General features: G+C 42.8%; 1 protein-coding gene across 2 annotated transcripts in view; it reads left to right on the top strand.

Moving 5' to 3' along the window:
* Window positions 1-21,460, top strand: part of MYO10 (myosin X) — a 211,098-nt gene that overhangs the window by 114,675 nt on the left and 74,963 nt on the right. For both annotated transcript variants that reach the window (XM_059173683.1, XM_059173682.1), the window contains exons 5-18: window positions 1,156-1,290; window positions 3,157-3,281; window positions 3,722-3,735; window positions 3,855-3,939; window positions 5,032-5,135; window positions 13,682-13,811; window positions 15,373-15,491; window positions 16,563-16,709; window positions 16,899-16,999; window positions 17,114-17,180; window positions 17,562-17,654; window positions 18,278-18,346; window positions 18,540-18,622; window positions 21,208-21,316. In XM_059173683.1, the coding sequence (XP_059029666.1) occupies window positions 1,156-1,290; window positions 3,157-3,281; window positions 3,722-3,735; window positions 3,855-3,939; window positions 5,032-5,135; window positions 13,682-13,811; window positions 15,373-15,491; window positions 16,563-16,709; window positions 16,899-16,999; window positions 17,114-17,180; window positions 17,562-17,654; window positions 18,278-18,346; window positions 18,540-18,622; window positions 21,208-21,316 (1,381 nt within the window). The remainder of the gene's footprint in view (window positions 1-1,155; window positions 1,291-3,156; window positions 3,282-3,721; window positions 3,736-3,854; window positions 3,940-5,031; window positions 5,136-13,681; window positions 13,812-15,372; window positions 15,492-16,562; window positions 16,710-16,898; window positions 17,000-17,113; window positions 17,181-17,561; window positions 17,655-18,277; window positions 18,347-18,539; window positions 18,623-21,207; window positions 21,317-21,460) is intronic.

The raw sequence follows: 21,460 nt of genomic DNA, 5'->3' as shown, positions 1-21,460 counted from the left end.
CTCCCTTTCTCTTTGCGTGGCTCATGGTTGCTGGTTCAGTCAAGGGGCAACTTGAACCTGGTTTACTTCTCTCGCTGGCCTCCCCTTCCCTGCATGGCTTTGTTCACTTTCCCTCAACCATCCTGAGGGATCTCTGCGGGATGTCGGACTCAGACCTGGTATTATGTCCCGGACGTGGGTGCTTAGTGCCTCTCTCCAAGGATTAGTGTGGAATCACATGATTCTGTGTGTGCGTCCAGGACTAGTGGGGTCATTCCCTTGTCTCCTCAGCCATGTTTACGAATAATTGCATTTTTTTTTTATTTTTAAAGATTTTTATTTGACAGACAGAGATCACAAGTAGGCAGAGAGGCAGGCAGAGAGAGGGGGGGAAGCAGGCTCCCCGCAGAACAGAGAGCCCGATGCGGGGCTCGATCCCAGAACCCTGGGATCATGACCTGAGCGGAAGTCAGAGGCTTTAACCCAATGAGCCACCCAGGCGCCCCGCGAATAATTGCATTTTTAAGCATATTTGCCTGCTTTCAGTTTCCCAGAATGATGCTGTTTGCAGGGTCATTCGTCTAACAAGTATTTACCGGGTGCCTGTCAGCAGCCCTGCACTGTGGGGATGTGGGGATTCTCTAGCGAACACAACAAGGAGCCCTGCTCTTGCAGGCTGACCTCGCGCCTAAGGCACAGCCATCCTCACCTTAACTTAGTGAGGGGGGGGTCTGTTGACCTCTGACCTCAGAGAGGCTTTCGTAATAGCAGAAAGGGTGTGGCCAGAAGAACTGCTTTCACTGCCCTTTAACTTGACTCATGGGACAGGCATTTCCACCTCTGTTGTTCCACCTTTCAGCTGTTGTCCTATGGACCAATTAGAGTGACGTTAGCCAAACTGTTTGTTTACACTTTTTTTTCTTTTTAAGAATTTATTTATTTGAGAGCGAGCACAAGCAGGGGAAGTTGCAGAGGGAGAGGGAGAAGCAGGCCCCTCGCTGAGCAGAAGGCTGTGGGGCTTGATCCCGTGACCCTGGGACCATGACCTGAGCCGAAAGCAGACGCCCAACCGACTGAGCCACCCAGGCACCCCTCAAACTGGATTTTGTTTCCTTTCCTTTCTTTTTCTTTTTTTTTTTTTTTAATTTGAACAAGCTTGTGCATTTTGTTTTTCAGCGGTGAAAGTGGGGCAGGTAAAACCGAAAGCACCAAACTGATCCTCAAGTTCTTATCAGTCATCAGCCAACAGTCTTTGGAATTGTCCTTAAAGGAGAAGACGTCCTGTGTCGAACAAGCTATTCTCGAAAGCAGGTATTTCTTTATCGTGCTCCTTGTTTGCAACGAACAGGATTCACTGTCCTCCCCGTGTGGCTCGTTTAAGGATAAGTTATAATTAGTTGGTCCATTTTCTCTTTTACAATTCCTGGAGGAAAAGTCCCAGTGTGGACATAGCAATTTCTAATAACCTGAGCGACCGTTCCTGATCGCCCTAATCCCAGTCCCTTCCCGGGCCAGGTTTGAGTCCGTTGAGTTGTCGAGTGAGTGATTCGGAGGAATGTTCTGCAGCCTCCCCTTGCTGGTGAGCCCTTGCCTCACTTTTCGGAGGCCTTGTTCTGAGCGGCAGTTTGAGCTTCTGTGTAGCAGAGGCCTTAGCACAGAGATGAGGGGGCCCCTGCTGGCCTTCTGGCCCTTTGGGGCCACATGTTGGCAGGCTGGCAGTTTTTAAAGCCTGTCACGGGATAGAAAATCAGTAATACATCTGATGGCAGTGAGTCTCAGAATTTCGAAAGAGGGCTGCATGGTGCGGTATCATCCAAATTTTTATTTTGAGTGTGTATTTGCCCGATGTCTGAGTTGTGTCTTACAAGATTTTAGAGCCAGTAAAGACCTTATAGATCTCGTTACTTAGAATTTAGCCTAGAAGTCAGCAAACTACCCATAACCTGTGGCCTGTTTTTGTTTTTGTTTTAGCATTCATACACTTTTTTTAGTTGTCGTAAAATATGTATTACATGAAATTTATAATTTTATTTATTTATTTTTAAAGATCTTATTTATTTAACAGAGATCACAAGTAGGCAGAGAGGCAGGCAGAGAGAAAGGGGGAAGCAGGCTCCCTGCTGAGCAGAGAGCCTGATGCGATGCAGGGTTTGATCCCAGGACCCTGGGATTATGACCTGAGCCAAAGGCAGAGGCTCAACCCACTGAGCTACCCAGGTGCCTCAAAATTTATAATTTTAAACATTTTTTCAGCATACAGCTTCGTGGCATTAAGTACATTCACGCTCATGTGCAATTATTAAAAACCACCCATCCCAGAAGTTTGTCCTCTTGCTGCAGCCTGTTTTTGTAAATAAAGTTTTATCAGAACACAGACACATTTATTTATCTGTTATTTACAGCTGCTTTTAAGCTACTGTGGCAGAGAGAGGTGAGTGGTTGTAACAGAGACCCTGTGGCTGACAAAGCCTACAATATCTATTATCTGGTTCTTTACAGAAAAGTTTGCCACCCCCGGATCTAGTCTGACCTCATCTTCCAGGTGGGGAATACCCAGAGAAATTACTTATAAAGGAGTTGCCCCCGGACAGACCAACGGGTGCAATTCCCAGGACTGGGACCCTTACAGTTGCTGAAATCGAAGTGGGGTCTTTTGCTGTGCAATTCCTGGCTTGTGGATATATGCCTGAGCTAGTTTGCACGAGGATGAGCCCTTGTGGTTGCCTGAACTCAGTAGCTTTGAGAGCTCTAAGACCTCTCCTTCAAAACGGACATGTGCTATAGACCCATATCAGCAAGCACCTTGAAAATCTGGTAGTCACCATAGATCCTTTTGATTTCAGATTTTTCTTGCAATTATATATTTTGACATTTGTGAGGAATGCTCTTGCTGTTTATAGATCTCCCCTAATGAATACGCGTTGCTATCCTCACTTTTTCTTTTTTTAATTAATATTTTTATTGAAGTGTAATGGCATACAGTGTCCTGTTAGCTTCAGGTGTGTGTCATAGGGATGAGCTATTTTGCGTCTTATGAAATGATCCCCACAGTTAGTCTAGTGACCATCTGTCAGCATCCATAGTGATCACAACGTTATCGATCACTTCTGCTGAAACTGACATCTCATAACGTATTACGTGTTTTATAACTGGAGGTTTTCCTCACGTCTTTCACAGCCCCATCATGGAAGCTTTCGGCAATGCCAAGACCGTGTACAACAACAACTCCAGTCGCTTTGGGAAGTTCGTTCAGCTGCACATCTGCCAGAAGGGAAATATTCAGGGCGGGAGAATTGTAGATTGTATCCTGTTTCATTCCGGTCTTGTCTTTAGTATTTGACTCCCTAAGTACAAACTGCTCTCGGTTATCGTAAGGACAGATAATGGGAAACATTTCGGTTACCGCTTTACGTTACTACGTTTGACCTAGTAGTTATTCTAGGAGATAACCATTTTTCTTCTGGAAAATGTTATCATGTTCGTCATCTGGAAGATTGGTTTCATCATTGAGCATCAGGTGTTTGTTGGTTAAGAGCCGTTCGGTCAACTAGTCTGGCACGTCCTAGGACACAGGCTGTTGGAAGTCTATGCTTTGTTGGCTCCTGTCGGCACTGGAAGTCTCGATGTCCAAGGAACAGGGATTTGCAATTATTTGGGTGACAAAGACTAGAGAATTAAAGCCTAATTGAGCATGTCATATCTTGGTTTTGTTCCTTGACTGGCCATTGCTTTTCACATGAAGATTTATTAGAAAAAGTAAGTAAACCTGATTTAATTTACACTTTCTTCTATAATAATAATGTTTGGAAATGACTGGTTTGTGTTAATGGAATGGAGGAAATGTCTCTGAGATGAAATCTGATTCATCCCCACAGAACCGAGTAGTAAGGCAAAACCCCGGGGAAAGGAATTATCACATATTCTATGCGCTGCTGGCAGGGCTGGAACATGAACAGAGAGGTAAGTGGGCAGGAGACCAGCAGAGCCACGTGGATTAGCCCCTTGCTTTCCCTTGGAAAGCCGCAGGTAAGACCTCTGCTTGGGCTTTGTTGGAATCCGTCAGTTGAAACAAAATGTCCCTGTTAGAGCCAAATAATGTAGAGGGAAAATCATCAATAGAGAAAGATGTTACATTTTTTTGTTTTGGGGGATCTTGGTACTTTTCTCATTTATAGGATATTCATGAAAAAAAAAAATGTATGGGGCATATTGTAACTGGTTTACTTTGAAACCATACCCAAATCTAATTTCTAAGCATTTGATTTTTTTTTTAAGATTTTATTTATTTATTTATTTGAGAGAAGGAGAAAGTGAGAGAAAGCATGAGAGGGGAGAAGGTCAGAGGGAGAAGCAGACTCCCCATGGCGCTGGGAGCCCAATGCAGGGCTTGATCCCAGGACTCTCGGGTCATGACCTGAGCCGAAGGCAGTCACTTAACCAACCGAGCCACCCAGGTGCTCATTTAAACATTGGATTTTTAAGGGAAAATAAAATAGGACCCTTATCAGTTAGTTTTTCAGAAACATTTTCTATCATGCCATCTAGTTTAATTAAACCCTTTATTTTTTTATTTATTGATTTTGGAGAGCATAACCAAGCATAACCAAGAGTTGGACTCTTAACTGACTGAGCCACCCAGGCACTCCTAATTAAATTCTTAATGATTCTTAAATGATTAAAAGAGAACTTTCTTTTTTATTAATAGGGGACCTTTATATACTTTATTTATTTTTTTTAATTTTTAACGATTTTATTTATTTATTTGACAGAAAGAGACACAGCTACACAGGGAACTCAAGCAGGGGGAGTAGGAGAGGGAGAAGCAGGCTTCTGCCCCAGAGCAGGGAGCCCAATGCAGGGCTCAATCCCGGGAGTCTGGGATCATGACTTGACCTGAAGGCAGACGCCCGATGACTAAGCCACCCAGGGGCCCCATGCTTTGTTTTTGTTCTTGTTTTTGTTGTTTAAGTTACAAAGTGAAGGTTCTTTTGGATTTTGTCTTATCTTAACCAGTCAAATACTGATTTTATGTTTTTCTCTGTCTTTTTGCAGAAGAATTTTATTTATCTGCGCCGGAAAACTACCACTACTTGAGTCAATCTGGATGTATAGAAGACAGGACAATCAATGACCAGGAATCCTTTAGGGAAGTGATTGTGAGTTACTTTCTTCTTATCCCTTTATTAAGAGTGACAACCTCTTAAAAAAAAAAAAGGGGGGGGGGGACATTTCATTTCCTGTTTCAAAAAAATGTTTTTAATGAAAATAGAAGTAATTTCATTTGCACTGCTGTCTGAGAATAGGTACAATCTTCTTGTTCTAAGTCATGATAAAGAATGTTCCAGACTGGAAAAGAATCCTCTTTCTTCAGAAGGCAGATGACTATCTGTGGCTTTCAGGAAAAATGGGTTGACCTGGAACCGTGTATTAGAAAAAAATACGTCACAGGCTTGGTCCTAGAACATGCCAATCTTTCTTTTTTGAGATGATGACGGTGATGATGATGATTTATGACAGTTTCTATAGCGAAAAACAAATCTGTCAACCATTAGGCCAGGTGACAGGATCTTGTCTGGTTCTCCTGGCCTGATTCTGAAAACCAGTTCTGACCACGAGGACAGTAGTCTCCTTACAGCTCTGAGGTGTGGTTGTGTGTGGTCTCTTCGTTTTCTGATATCACAAGGACTTGGTTATAAGGTGACAACATTTAGGAAGCCTGGTCATGGAGCCTTATTAACTGCCCCACCGGACTGAGAATGGCCGGTAGGTTTTTGCCAGGGCAGTCTTCAGTCCTTCGCTAGAGTCATTAATACACCAGTTGGATACAGTGGATCTGCGGTTGATTCATCACCGTAAATGCAGCAGACATTGGCCAAGTCCTTGTTATATGGACTCAGATGGGCCCCCTCTCTCGTTGCTCTTAGCAACCCTTTGAGGGGCGGAACTCTGGGTAGCTACACGCTACAGCTCCGAGAGGTTGGCGTCCAGCCTAAGCATTCACAGTACCAGATAGAACTGGTGTGGAAAGAGTCCGACTCCAGATTCCAGACTCTTACCCACGAGGCACGTGGTACAACTTCTGTACAACCCAGACTCTTCTGTGAGATTCTTGTTTTTATAGTTGTCCGCCGTGCTCTAGTCTATATCCCCGTCTCTTCTTCCAGAGTGTAAACATACCTTGTAGGATGAAATCAGGGTCTTTTTTTTTTTTTTTTTTTTTTTTTAATAATACGTCATTTTCCCCACCGCTTACTGAAATGAAGAACAGGGTGGGCTGTAATAGGATCATCTTCCCCTTTCCTTTTCTTCTCCCTTTTATTCCATCATTTGTAATGCGGACGGGTGTCTCTTGCCAAATCTCCTTCCTTGAAACTGTTAACAAAAAAGCCCCCTCCAGGGGCGCCTGGGTGGCTCAGTGGGTTAAGCCTCTGCCTTCCACTCAGGTCACGATTTTAGAGTCCTGGGATCGAGCCCCACATGAGCCCCACATCTGGCTCTCGGCTCAGCGGGGATCATGCTTCCCCACCCCCTCTCTCTGCCTGCCTCTCTGCCTACTTGTGATCTCTGTCTATCACATAAATAAAATCTTTAAAAAAAAAAAAAAGCCCCCTGCTGACAGCACCTTTTGCTGTGTACCCTGGACAGCCTGAGAATTGGCCCTGAGAGTCGGATTTTATGAAATGTTTAAGTATTTTAAATTTCCTTTCCCAATCTTGTTTTGCCCCTGGCTTCCTCTCACTACTCAGACTTTCTCTCTGTTTCAATTCATTAAGTATTATCTTTACTGTGTGTTAGAATAAATATGAAAACTCACGTTTGATAAAAAAGGCAAGACGGGATTTTTTTTTCCTAGGTTTTTTTTTTTTTTTTCCTTCTCTCTTGAAACTGGAGAACAATGCTTTGTGATGGAAGGACATTGTTTGTGGCAGGAGACAGACTCCTAACAGTCCAAAAGGAGCAGGTCTCCTACTCATTAGCTCGCTGGCCACTAGGGTGCACTGGGTATTGGGTCCTCCCCTTGTCCTGAGAGCAGTGGAGAAGTCACTCTGTCCGCTTGCCTCTGCTTTCCTCTTGGCCCTTTATTTTCTGCTTCAGGATTATTTGTTACTTTTGCTAGCCTACGGGTAGACTTTCGGGGCTTGCCTTGCTTTCATTGATAGCTGGCTTTTATTATTAAGTTGAAAGAGTAGGCTTTGGCATTTAAAATCTGATCTTACGTTGAAAAAGTATGGAGAAAGGAAGAAAATTTGTACATGAAATTGAGGTACACAACAAGCTTACAAGTGTTCCATTTATAGATTCTTAATTATTTGTGATTACTTTTTAGTGTAAACTTATTAGAAATGGTAATGAAAACCTAGCTGCTCTGTATTAAAATCAGGAACATGTAGTTTTTATTATTTAACCTTCTAGAAGTTCTAAGCAACACAGTCAGAAAAGAAAAATGTGCACCTTTTCAGAAAGGAGGAAAAATACTTTTTTCTATAAAAAAGTAATTTTCTCCCTTCATTTTTTTTTTTCTCCCTTTACCTTAACCTGCAAGTACCATAAATTGGGGAATGGCTTAAGTAATTTGTTATACCATAAAATTAGGTCTATTACAGCAAGCAAAACATATGCTCAAATATATTTAATTCTATGGAAAAACTTGGTTATTTTATAATTGAAGGAGATAAGCTGCAACACTTGATAATCCTTTTATTAAAAAAGCATATCGTGTATAATTTAGGATCTATGATGATTGATATAGTAATTATATGCAAAAAAAAATTGTGGGATTAAAAAATATACCAAAAAATGTTATCTCATGAGGCAGAATTCTAGGATTTTATCATTCTATGTTATATGTTTACATCCTGTATTATATATTACAGCTTTAATGATTATGTAATTATAATTACATTCCTAAAATCGTAATTTCTACAATCATAAGTATTCTGTCGGTACCAGCCAGCCCATTGTTCTGCCTAACGCGGGTACTCTGTAACCAGGAGGAACACAGGGCTGGTGAAAAGAGATGCTGAGCGCTTCAGGCTGAATTTGGTCTTTTGTATTCAACATGTTTGAGCAACTGCTCTGTGCCAGGCACTGTTCTAGGCACCAAGGAAACTGTGGTAAATAAGCCACATATAATCCCGGTATTCTGCTGAAGAAGGAGAAAAGATGAACCATATTGTACTGCTGTGGTTTTTTTGTTTTTTGTATATATATATACATATATATATGTATATATATATATATATATTTTTGGGATAGAGATCACAAGTAGGCAGGGAGGCAGGCAGAGAGAGAGAGAGAGAGAGGAGGAAGCAGGCTCCCTGATGAGCAGAAAGCTGATGTGGGGTGCAATCTCAGGACCCTGAGATCATGACCTGAGCTGTGGGCAGAGGCTTTAAACCGCTTGAGCCACCCACGTGCCCCTGTACTGCTGTTTTTAATGTAACTTGTCTCTCAGTATTTTCCTTCAAAATCAAATACCATGTAAATTTGTGTCTTCATATCTCAGGTTTCTACAGCTTCTTTTCCCAGAGGTTTTGGGATCAAAGGAAGGGAAAGGACCACATTCCATTAAGGCTGGAGGGCATTTGTTTGCAGAATATGTTGAAATGTTCATAGAAATTATTTCTGTGAATTATGTATGAAAATGTCATTTCTAGAGTTCATTTTTAGCTACTAAAATGATCAACTACAATGTTAGTATACTCTTATATTCTTCTTTTAAGAATTTTGCTTATTTTATTGAGAATTCACTTTATATATTCTTAGAGTTCATCTTTGCTACCACTTGATATTAAATGAGTGCCTGTTAAGTATGCTGGGCAGCTTTAGAGAACCTGTTTCTTCCTGGTGCAGACTCTGTGAATTTATGCTGAATTTCATAGCCATGCTTTTATGCAACCTTTGAAGTTGCCCTAGGAATTGTTTGGTCAGGATGTAAGCTATTTCTTTCTTTCTTTTTTTTTTTTTAATTTCTTTTCTCTTTATTATTATTTTGGGGGGGCAGCTTTTAGAGATTCTGTTTTTATTTGATAGAGATCACAAGTAGGCAGAGAGGCAGGCAGGGTGCGGGGCAGGAGTGGGGGGAAGCAGGCTCCCCGCTGAGCAGAGAGCCCATGCGGGGCTCCATCCCAGGACTCTCAGATCATGAGCTGAACCAAAGGCAGAGGCTTTAACCCACAGAGCCACCCCGGCGCCCCAGGATGCAAGCTATTTCAAGTCAATAGAGTTGCTGCAGTTGAGCCACCAGAATGATGGCTGATGAAATGTGTGTGAAGTAACAGGAGTTCTGGGATGATAATTGTTTCAGATTCTCTTACTCCACAAGTGTTGAATGTTTACAGCATGCCTGGCTGTGGACCAGGACTGGGGTTTCTGGACCGTATTGGCCTTACTGGGTATATCCTTGGGTTTTTTAATGGAGTGAGCCCATGTGTCTGTATGCATAAATTCATTCCACACGAGTCAGATTTTGTTAAGACTTAAAGGGCTGACTTTAAACTTCAATTTTGCCAAGCATGGAAACATCAGTCTCTTTCAGTGGTGGAGAACTTGGGAGCATAAAAAATTTTACATTATAAAATGACAGAATATTGCCCAGTATCACACCACAGTGAATTATTATCAGACTGCTTACGTGCAATTCTCTATGCCCAGAATAGCCTCTTCTCCGCTGTATTGGTGACACCATTTGTTCAAGGTTCGTCCGTGGTCCCTTTGCCTTGAATGGCACCTTTACCCTCGCAGTCAACTGCCTGAGACCCTAAGCAGGGGTACCTTTTGGGAGTAAAGCACCTGAAATTTGCCCCTCTTTTCTATTACTTTCTAGTGCGATGAACCTGGCTTCCTTTGGTCCTTAACCGTTGGGACCAGATCACATATTTGTCATCTTTTTCCTTTCCCCTGCCTACCCTCATCTTCCCAAACACCTTTTATTTATTTATTTTTTTAAATGTACCTAATAAGGACTTTATTGAAAATATTTTAACTTTTGCTGGTTTTATTATAACTAAATTGCTGTTCAGTGCTTCCAAACTAGTGAGAATTCCCCACCATGTTTAAGTCTTGGAGCCATATCCTTGAGAAAATAAGATAATGATAATAAGCTTTGAAGGGGCTACTCTTGCCGCAGGGGTGGAGATTGCAACTGGAGAGAGAAAGGCTCTTGGGGGCAGTTCCAGCGCTCATACCCACGCTGCTGGCGACTGGGGCAGCCTTTAAGTTACCCCGCGGTCTGATTAATGCAGTTACTGCTCTCACCACGCTCCTAATTCACTTACAGTTAGATTGACAACAGTCAAATTTATCAACACAGTAAGCACATTGTATGTTTGCTTTCTCTCTCCACGTATGACTTTGGTGTGTGTTTTAAGAACTTAGCCAAGACTATTTTCATCAGGCCTTTTATGATAGTTTTCATTTGATAGCTTGACATTTTCTGCCACTGCAAACCTCTTTTTTTTTTCTTGTCTTATTTTTCTTGTCTTATTAATTTCTTGTCTTATTTTTTCTTATTGCCATTTAGTATTATATAAAAGTCCAGGTAGTTGACTTAAACATTGAAGGATCCCATTTCTGTGATCATTCTGTGCGCTAAGATTTTCGTAAGTTAGTGTTGAATACATCTTGTGGAAGGAAAACTTGAATTGTCGAGAGGGAAAGTATGGCCTTTTATACAGCATAGGTGCTTTATAATTATTTTGCTCTTTGATTTGTTCCTTACTGCCATTTTAAGAATAAGAAATTAATCTGTTTTATTTTGTATTTTTAAGATTTTATTTATGGGGGCACCTGGGTGGCTCAGTGGGTTACAAGTCTGCCTTCGGCTCAGATCATGATCTCAGGGTCCTGGGATTGAGCCCCACGTCGTCGGGCTCTCTACTCAGCAGGGAGCCTGCTTCCCCCTCTTTCTCTCTGCCTGCCTCTCTGCCTGCATGTGATCTCTTTCAAATACATTTTAAAAATCTTAAAAAAAAAGAAAGATTTTATTTATGTATTTGACACAGAGAGACAGAGAACACAAGCAGGGGAGTGAAAGAGAGAGAAGCAGGCTCCCCACAGAGCAAGGAACCTGATGTGGGGCTCGATCCGGGGGCTCCAGGATCATGACCTGAGCCGAAGGCAGACACTTAATGACTGAAACATCCAGGCACCCCTTATTCTGTATTTCTTAACTATTTTTTACGTTTAACTTTCAAAATAAATTCAAGTTATTATTTTTCCATGTTTTTTAACGGGTAAGCACTTGACTAATAGTTCTTACCCTTTGTGTCAATTTCTGTTTGCACCCATGAAATGAGTCTTCTCACCCCTGATTAAATAATTCATGGTGTTTTTATTATTTGTAACCAGATTTATTGAAATGCAGTGTATGTATAATAAAAGGCTACCAGTTGAAGTATACATCTTAATGGATTTTGAATTTACTTACCTGTGTACCCACACCCACAATCAAAACAAAAGGTTAATCTTTATTCCTAAAGTTCCTTTGGCTCTTCCCAGCCACCCTACTCCTGGGAAGCCACTGATCTGTTCTCAGGAGTAAATCAATAGATTTGTCTCTTATAGAGGTGCTTGTAGGTAAAATCATATGGGGTATTCTCCTGTCTAGCTCCTTTTACTCACCTACATCATACGTAACACAGTTCATTCCTTTTCTAGTGAGTGGTATTCCATTAGTAGGCATACCATATGATTTGTTTATCCATTCACCCATTAGTGTTGTAAAAATATTGTCAAAATATTAAAAGACATGATGGAACATTATTTTTTTCCAACACTAACAATGCAACTATTTTCGGTACAGTATATTTATTTCCCAGCCTGGTTTTCCTTATGGGATTCCTGGCTGGCTCGTTTGGTAGAGCATCCAACTGTTGATCTTAAGGTTGTAAGTTCGAGTCCCACACTGAGTGTAGAGATTACTTTAAAAAAAGTTACAAAAATAAAATTTTTAAAAAGTTGACTGATAAAGTGGTTTGTTTATTTTTTTTAAAGATTTTATTTATTTATTTGACAGACAGAGATCACCGTAGGCAGAGAGGCAGGCAGAGAGAGAGGAGGAAGCAGGCTCCCCGCTGAGCAGAGAGCCCGATGCGGGGCTCGATCCCAAGACTCTGGGATCAAGACCTGAGCTGAAGGCAGAGGCTTTAACCCACTGAGCCACCCAGGCGCCCCTGATAAAGTGGTTTTATTTATTTTTTTTAAGTCATTTTGACACCCACGTCATGACTCCCAAGATTAAGAGTCCCATGGTTTAGCCAGACACCCCAACAATAACACAATTTTTAGCTTTTTATATAAAGCTGTATTAATCATGTTTCGGGATGATCATAATTCCCTTTACAAAGTGTACGCTATTCTAAGCTATTGAACTATTCTCAACTATTGCTGTATTTGACTTGTTTGATTAGAAGATAGTTAGACTTTTTCTTGACGTGTTACTCAAACACTGCAGTGAATATTTCATAGAACTTCCTTTTCTGTTGAGATTTTCCTTGGAATAAATTTCCACCGTGGAAGTTATAAAGATTACAGAAGATTGCTTTTTTTCTTTTTTAGAAAGTGACAACATTGGCTGGATAATAAGCTTGTGAATTCTAGGATCATTGAGGCTGAATTTGAACCTTGGTTGTGCAGCCCTGTAAAAGTTACCCTCTCTGAACATTGTACGTTTATTTACATGCATGACCAACACAATACTGTCATGTAAGCTTGTTTTCCAAAAAGATTATAGTAACTTATGGCACCAGTGACCAGTGCATTAATGTCCCAGTTTCTCCAGTTTATGTTTCTCATTCACAAGTGTTTTGCTAATTTAATAGAAGCGATCTCAGATTTTCTTTGATTTGCACATGTTTGACCTCTGGGAAGGATTTGCGTATGCTCCTCTAAGAAATGCCCATTTTATTTCTGTTGTTCGTGCATCTTTTATTATGGCCAAGCTATTGCTCCTTCCCTTATAATTTTTGAATTGTTGTGCTGCCTATTGTTTCTGTCTTTCATTTCAGTTTTGTTTTTTCCTTGTAAGGAAGTTAAACTTTCCACATTTTAAATCCCCAGTTGTTTCCTTTTCCACTGCTTCAGAGTGGCGCGCGGTTTCCTTCCTAACCCCCTGAAGCGATTGTCGTTGTCACGATTATTACATTGTGGGCCCGCGTGCTCTTGGTAGGTCATTTTCATTGGTATTACCAACAATTCTGTGCTCAGTTGGGGGCAGGGGTGCTTTTTTTCTTGACAAGGATATGGCTTCTAAATCATAATGGAAGTTCCTAATAGAGAATTTTATACCTCTGGCTTGGATCGCTACTGCATTTCATCATTAAGGAAAGGCCCTGAAATTTACACTGGACCAGTCCCGTGAAGCCTTCCCCTTCTCACTGTCATTACCACTCTTGGGTAGTTCCCCTGTGTTGTCACTGGCTGGCCTGGACCTAATAAGGCAGCTGTCTCGCTTTATGTCCCTGATTGGATGACCTCTCCTCATTCCACAGTTCTTCCTTAATATCGCTTTCTTTTATGGGTGCCTTTGCAAATCTTTATCATTTAGAAGCAACGAGTCATGAATCTATTTCTTGTTTTCTTGCCTTTAGACCAATACCTGCCTTTTGAACAATACCTAACAATTTTACTCAGTAATGGGTTTTTCATTTTCTTTAATATGGAAGAAAAACAACAAAACTCAAATACATGGCTTTTCTTCCAGACGGCAATGGAAGTGATGCAGTTCAGCAAAGAAGAAGTTCGGGAGGTGTTGAGGTTGCTGGCTGGTGTGTTACATCTGGGGAACATAGAATTTATCACCGCGGGGGGGGCCCAAGTGTCCTTCAAAACAGGTAAGATGGCCCCTCCCTGCCTCCCTTCCTTGGCTTTTTCCTCATAGGGATCTTAGACCTAAAATATTTACTGTCTGGCCTTTCGCAGAAAGAGCTTTCTGACCCTGGCCAGAGACCTGGAGTACTTTGTAATTGATGGGAACCGGCAGCTAAGAAAGGGTCCAAGCCTATGTCGAGCGATTACTGCAGGGGATGGTGGCCGTGTTCTCATTCTTAGCAAGGGAGGAGGAAAATGGACCCAATAAAGAGATATGAGCAACGAAGATTAGATACAGAAAAATGTCAGGGGTCAGGGGTGCCGTGTTGCTTTCTTTCGCATAGTTCTTGAGTGGTGACGTGGTGGCCTGGAGAAGACCGTTCTTGAGCGGAAATGCTGTCCACAGTCCAGCTCTGTCACGGGCTAGTTCCTGGAGTTACGTATCCCCCAACACTAGTGATTTCTCATCTATAAAGTGCCTCACTGATATGTTGTCAAGACTAAAAATTAACACGCACATCGCCATGTCAGTTGTCCTTTTTGGAACTTTCCCGATGGAAGCAGTGTGTAGGGCATGAAACCTTGGGGGTTGGATGCGGTAAAGTTTGAAATGGCTCGAGGCGAGGACAGGGCTGTAGGTCAGCGGTTCTGAGACATTTGGTCCCAGCACCTCTGAGTCATCTTGAAACCATAGAGAACTCCAAAGAGCTATTGTTTTTGTGGGTCATGTCTGTTCATGTTACTGCTTTAGAAATCAACTGAGGTGTTGTGAAAAGAAAAACAAAACAAAACAAAAACTAATTAATTTTGAAATAACCATAAAAACCCATTGCATATTAAAGTAATCCTATTTTTTATTTAAAAGACTGTCTTCAAAACAAATTAAAAAAAAAATCTGTGAGAAGAGTGACATTGTAGGGCCCCAGGTGGCTCAGTCAGTTAAGTGTCTCCCTTAAGCTCAGGTCATGATCTCTGGGTCCTGGGATCAAGTCCCACCTTGGGCTCCTTGCTCAGCGGGGAGCCTGCTTCTCCCTCTGCCACTCCTGCTGCTTGTGCTCTCTCTTTCTCTCTCTCTCTCTCAAATAAATAAAATCTTAAAAAAGGAGTGAGATTGTCTTACATTTTTCCTGACTTTTAAAATATCAGATGTTGCGGAGGACAGCTGGGTTCTCTTATCTGCTTCTGCATTCATTGTGGAGAGAGCACATGTCATGTAGCACTAGGAAACTCCTGTGTCGTGGTAAGGGAATGAGAGTAAATGAGAGTAAAATAGCCAAGGACCCCTTAGTGTCACAGAAAACAGTTACGACCTCCCAAGCCCCTGGCAGGTCTTGGGTCGCGCCTGCCTCAGGGTCTCAGGACCACACTTGGTCCAACATCAGGTTCTCTGCTCCGAGCCTGAGACCCATTAAGGGAGTGAATGACTTACAACAGAATGTGGCTCTGTAAATTCCACCGAGGGGTCGAGGAACGTTCTCTGCTTTAATGTATCGCTGTGTGGAGCCGGCTCTGGGGTCCCGGGGCCGTTCCTTCTGGGCTCAATGCCCCTTCGTTTTGTTCTTTCCTCTCGTCCTTCGTCTCCAGCCTTGGGCAGGTCCGCGGAGCTGCTGGGGCTGGATTCCGCGCAGCTCACGGACGCCCTGACGCAGCGATCCATGTTCCTGAGGGGGGAGGAGATCCTGACGCCTCTCACCGTCCAACAGGTGCGTGCCCTTGGCCTTCAGAGCGCGTTTCAGAGGACAGTCCTCCGTGTTCAGATTCATGGCTTGGATTCAAATCAGTGACCACAACAAACCGCTCAGATGAGTTGGGTTCGCGATCAAGATAGAGCAGATCCCCCCGCCGAAGGGAGGAGACAGGTGTTCGTTTTCTCAGACGCAGCGCAGCCGAGTTTCCGAGACGACTGGGTCTGGGGCGTGCCAGTCCCGACACGCTACTTTCTGTTCTTGGGGAGTGCGTGGGTTGTGTGTGTTTCCTCCTCCGTAAGACAGGGATGATTTTCATACCTAATTCATAGATTCTTGTAAGGATAATAGTAAATATACACCAGTTACTTAAGTACTAAATAAACGGGAGCTATTGTAATTTATTGTTGTTACTTGCGCAGAAGTAGTTTTGCTTCTGCTCCTGCCTTGAGCCAGTTATGTGCGCCAGCCCATCTAATGTCAGTGAGTACACATGCTAGCTCTACCAAGAAGAAATTTTTTCTGTGTACAAAGTAGACTATGAGGAGCGCCCGGGTGGCTCAGTCGGTTAAGCGCCTACCTTCAGCTCAGGTCGTGATCCCAGAATCCCGGGATTGAGCCCCATATCGGGCTCCCTGCTCAGTGGGGAGATGACCTCTCCCTCTGCCCCTCACTCCGTTCACGCTCTCTCTCTCTTGCTCTCTCAAATAAATAAAAATATTTTAAATAAATAAAAATATTTTAAATAAATAAAAATGCCTTAAAAAGTAGCTTATGCGAAGATGATCCTGAGAAAACTCAGGTCTTAATTATTGTCTTAAGCCTGGTAACATTCGTAGCCGTGCATATGCTGGTTCAGATGAGAGCCTGGTATTTAAAGAAGGTCCTAGTGAATCCTACTGGAGAGTGAATGAGTGAGCTCCCTTCTTCAGACACCTGGGTTTTCCTAGATGACACTGATCGACTCGGTATCAGGTGCACAGTGTTACTCATGTTCAGTGCGTGTGTCTTCGAGGGGGACAGGGATGGACTTGCTGCCTGGGCAGCCCGTGGTCCGTGGGAGACGGTCACCAATCTCCTCTCCCACAGGCGGAAGACAGCCGGGACTCCTTGGCCATGGCACTTTATGCACGCTGCTTTGAGTGGGTGATTAAGAAAATTAACAGCCGGATCAAAGGCAAAGATGACTTTAAATCCATTGGCATTCTTGACATCTTTGGATTCGAAAACTTTGAGGTATGCTTCGGATGAGTGGGAGGCATGAATTCTTCTCTGTCACTAACTGGCTGATTGGAAGTGAATCTCTTCGAATAAATACTGATCTATTTCTCTTCAGATTTTTTTTTTCTTTTCTTCACCTGTATATGTATTAGTAAGGGCATGAAAGATACTTGTTAAATGGTTTCCTGCTCCCCCCACCTTTAGGTTAATCACTTCGAGCAGTTCAATATAAACTATGCAAACGAGAAACTTCAGGAATATTTCAACAAGCATATTTTTTCTCTGGAACAACTAGAGTATAGCAGGTAAGCACTCATAAAATTCCGCTTCAAAAGTTTTTTTTAAAAAATGAGCCACTGAATTAGGTAGTTTTAAAGCTCTATTTTATTATAACTTAGCCCTTTTAAATCTTGCTACAGGGAGGGATTGGTGTGGGAAGACATTGACTGGATAGACAATGGTGAATGCTTGGACCTAATTGAGAAGGTAACATTGTTGAAGCATTGTAGCAGTCCCAAGGGTGTCTCGCTGGGCTGATTCATATTTATGGGAACCAAATCACTTGTGCGAACATGCACATCAAAGATGTGAATGTTTAGAACACAATGGACCATTTGGAAACATACATGCAAATGTGCAAGGTTGAATTTAAATACTTGGCTTCCTCAAACCTATTGTCTGGTTGAACTCCCTATTTCTATGGAACTAAATTCGTTGGATGTCTTCCTAGTATCTTTCTGAATTTTTTTAAGCCAAGAAAGGCTCTGCCTTTTCCTTTAATGGACACTTGAGAGAGGGGGAAGGGGGCTCTGAAATATTTTGAGGCATTCAGCTTTTAACTCATTTCACTTCTTCTCTGTCTTCTAGAAACTTGGTCTTCTAGCCCTTATCAATGAAGAAAGCCATTTTCCTCAAGCCACAGACAGCACCTTATTGGAGAAGTTACACAATCAACATGCTGTATGTCAAAACTTGCCAATTCTTGATTATGGCTGAGTAGCAGATCTGTAGATCAGATTACACATAAGATATTTCAGTACTCTTGGCTCCGCGGTGCTTCACACATGTACATTTTTTTTTTAAGATTTTTTTTTTATTTGACAGCGATCACAAGCAGCGGGGTGGTGGGGGGTGAGTTGGTGGTGGTGGGGAAGCAGGCTCCCGCTGAACAGAGAGCCCAATGTAGGGCTCGATCCCAGGACCCAAGATCATGATCAGAGCTGAGGGCAGAGGCTTAACCCACTGAGCTCCCCAGGCGCCCCCGCACACATAATTTTTTCTCAAATCAAAGCTCTCTTCCCCAGTCGCTGGAACTACATTGAAATAAGTTAAAGGGATAGACTTGAGGCTACTCATCAGAACGTGCCCACATTTAGTTGATGAGTATAGAATTTAACCTCACTTCTGCGACAACAGACAAGATCCACATGGTTTTGATAAAGTGTGTCACATGCTCTGACCTCAGCCTCTGATGCATGGTGGGTTTTTCAAATTGTTTTCACGATCTGTTGTAGTGAGTTCTCTAGGGAAGTCGGTGCAAATCAGTAAGTGAAATTAGGCATTTGTATTTGTTTCTTTATTAGAATAACCACTTCTACGTGAAGCCCAGAGTTGCGGTCAACCACTTCGGAGTGAAACACTATGCTGGAGAGGTAACTTCCTAATTAAGATCCTTAGCGATATTTGCCCATTTGGTATTTAGACAAACAGTAATTTCAGAAGCCAGTCGTAAATGTGCCAAAATGACTTCTCTTCATGGGGCCGGCCCTTAGAGGAGATGCTATGACCTGAAGTTGTTCTTTTGATCAGTTGTACCATTTCTCGTTTGTTTTTTGTAAAAACCAGGTTCAGTATGATGTTCGGGGCATCTTGGAGAAGAACAGAGACACTTTTAGAGATGATCTTCTCAACTTGCTAAGAGAAAGCCGGTATGTCAGTCTCCTCCCCAAGACATCCTTAGCAAGCAAAGTATTATATGTGCAAGTGCTTTTGATTTACAAGTATAGAAAAAATTAATGTGGAAGCAACTTGGTTTATTATCTCCTTTCATGGGCAATACATCATTAATTAAATGACTGAGATATAGAAAGAAATGTGAGTCGTTGTGACGACCATTCAGTGAGGTGCTCTAAGCACAGCATGTGGGTCTGTTAGAGACTGTTAATCCTGGTGTGGAGATGAACCGATTCCTGGAGCCGTGGGGTGCCTTGCCCAAGAGCCCACAGCTAGTTTTTGATTTGCTCTGCTGGGCTCCAGAACCCAAGATCTTAACCAGGATGACATCCTTTCTTCACAACAAGCTTAGAGCTCCGTGTCAAATTGGTTTCAGCCTTGGGTCTGTTGGACCCATCTGTCTCTAGTTTAAGGGATGTCAGAAAAAATCAGCAAGTGTTAAGTCCACTAAGATGACAAAGTCACACGTTCATTCATGAATTGTAAATTCACACGGTCACATCAGTAGCTGGTTAGTCTGTTTGTGAGGGTTAAAGCAGGAGGCTGTGTGCGAGAGAAAGGGGGGGTTAATGCTTGGGGTGAAGCTGTGGGTACTTGGTTCAGATCCAGCGTGAATCTGTAACAGAAACGAATTTTTATATCCAAGGAAGGGAAGTAGCACCGTTACTAAAAACCCTAAGACTGTTTGGAATGTAACTGTCAGTGGCAACCTGGTCACATCGACAGCTGTGAATTGGGGTGAAGGAAGCCCATCCCCAATGTCAGTTTAGCAGCTTAGAACTGGAAGATAATGGAAATTTGTTTGAACTCTCCTGTGGGAAGATTCCCTGTTTACAGAACTGTGAGCTGTTCTTACTTTTAGATGAGTTTTTGGATCTATGATATGACAATATTCAGGGGCACCCCGCTGGCTCAGTTAGTAGAGCATGTGACTCTTGAACTCAGGGTTCTGAGTTCGAGCCCTCCATTGAGGTTAGAGTTTAGTTTAGGGTTTTTTTTTTTTTTAAGATTTTTTTTTTTAATTTTATTTATTTATTTGACAGAGATCACAAGTAGGCAGAGAGAAAGAGAGGAGGAAGCAGGCTCCCTGCAGAGCAGAGAGCCCGATGTGGGGCTCGATCCCAGGACCCTGGGATCATGACCTGAGCCAATGGCAGAGGCTTTAAACCACTGAGCCACCCAGGCGCCCCTAGAGTTCAGTTAAAAAAAAAAAAAAGGTTAAAAAAATAATAATAGTGGTAGATGTTTTAAAAATTCCATAGCATGTTATCTATCAAAGCAATTTCGTAGTTGTCAGATGTTAAATAATACATTTTAAAATGACCTTGACATTAAATAGAAGCCCTTGGCTGTGGAAGGATCACGGGTGCGGAGGTCAGCAGGGCGGTGTTTGACTGGCCGCCTCTGTGGTCACGTAAAGGGGTTTTGTGAGTGGAGTAAAGAAGTTCCTGTTCCAGTCCAGGTTTCTCCCGGCAAAACTGTGAGAGGTTTGGACTGTTGCTGGCTCTGCTCTCTTTTGCCTTTGACACCTGTGACATTTTAACAGAACCCAGGCTTTTCTCCACAGTGCTGACAGCACAGTTCGAGAACTTCAAAGGGAGAGCATGACATAGCAGCCTGGAACAGAAGCGAAAAAGCAATGGGGGCAAAGAGAGAAGTGGCAGAGCAGCCTTGACCTTCTGTGTTGGGAGGGAGGGACGCTCAGAGGTTGGCCCAGCCTTCCCTGCTCTCGGGGCAGCCACCGGCCCTTCCCCTGACTTCACAGTCCGTAGCTGGAGCATCTTCTATGCTAGAAAGATAAGAAATTATCAAGAGGCCTTTTACTTTTTTTTTTTTTTTTTTAAAGATTTCATTTATTTATTTGACAGATCGTAAGTAGGCAGAGAGGCAGGCAGAGAGAGAGGAGGAAGCAGGCTCCCCGCTGAGCAGAGAGCCTGATGCCAGGCTCGATCCCAGGATCCTGAGATCATGACCTGAGCTGAAGGCAGAGGCTTAACCCACTGAGCCACCCAGGTGCCCTACTTTTTATTAGTAGTGGCAATTTTGTAGTACTTTTTAGCAATAACATTAATGCTAAAATTACCCTCATTTCTCAAATGAAAAATGAAGCTAAGTCCAGCATCTTCCCGAGCTGCATAGCTTGGAAGGGTTGGAGGCAGGATAAAAACGCTCGTGGGCTTCACGGCAGGTGAGCACTTTCCCCCTGTGAATCGGGTGGGCCTGTGAGACACTGTGTGAGTTGTGCAGAAACATCTCCCTCCTCCAGGCAGAGACATCAAGGCTGCAAGGAACTTAGGTGGCTCTTGGGAGCGCAGCACTCCTCGGTGGCCTGTCTCCTTGGGCCACTTCTATCCCCATCCACAAGACCCTAGGGCTCAGAAGGTAAATACATTTTTTTTTTTTTTCCCAGTGTAAAGCTCTTTGGCAGTGGTGGCTTTGAAATTTTTGGAAGCTGCCCAGCTCTTCCTGGACTCCGTGGGTCACTTGCAGTGAGAGCAGGCATGATATATGACCATAATCCAGCACCTAGTAACGGCCCTTCTGCTCTCTGCTCACACAGATTCGACTTCATCTATGACCTATTCGAACATGTCTCAAGCCGCAATAACCAGGATACCTTGAAATGTGGAAGCAAACACCGACGGCCCACAGTCAGCTCACAGTTCAAGGTTAGTCTTGCTGCCGACTTCCAGGAGTCCACGGTTGCTCTGATTTTAGGAGTTGAAAGCAGGAACTGGGGGGATGTGAGGTCCCTGGAAGTGTTGGTTTATTTATTTTTTTTTCTTTTCTGGCACCAGACAGTGCTTTCAAAA

This window comes from Mustela lutreola, chromosome 5 (genome assembly GCF_030435805.1).
Source record: "Mustela lutreola isolate mMusLut2 chromosome 5, mMusLut2.pri, whole genome shotgun sequence".
Lineage (NCBI taxonomy): Eukaryota > Metazoa > Chordata > Mammalia > Carnivora > Mustelidae > Mustela > Mustela lutreola.
This window is presented reverse-complemented; position numbering and strand designations above follow the sequence as displayed.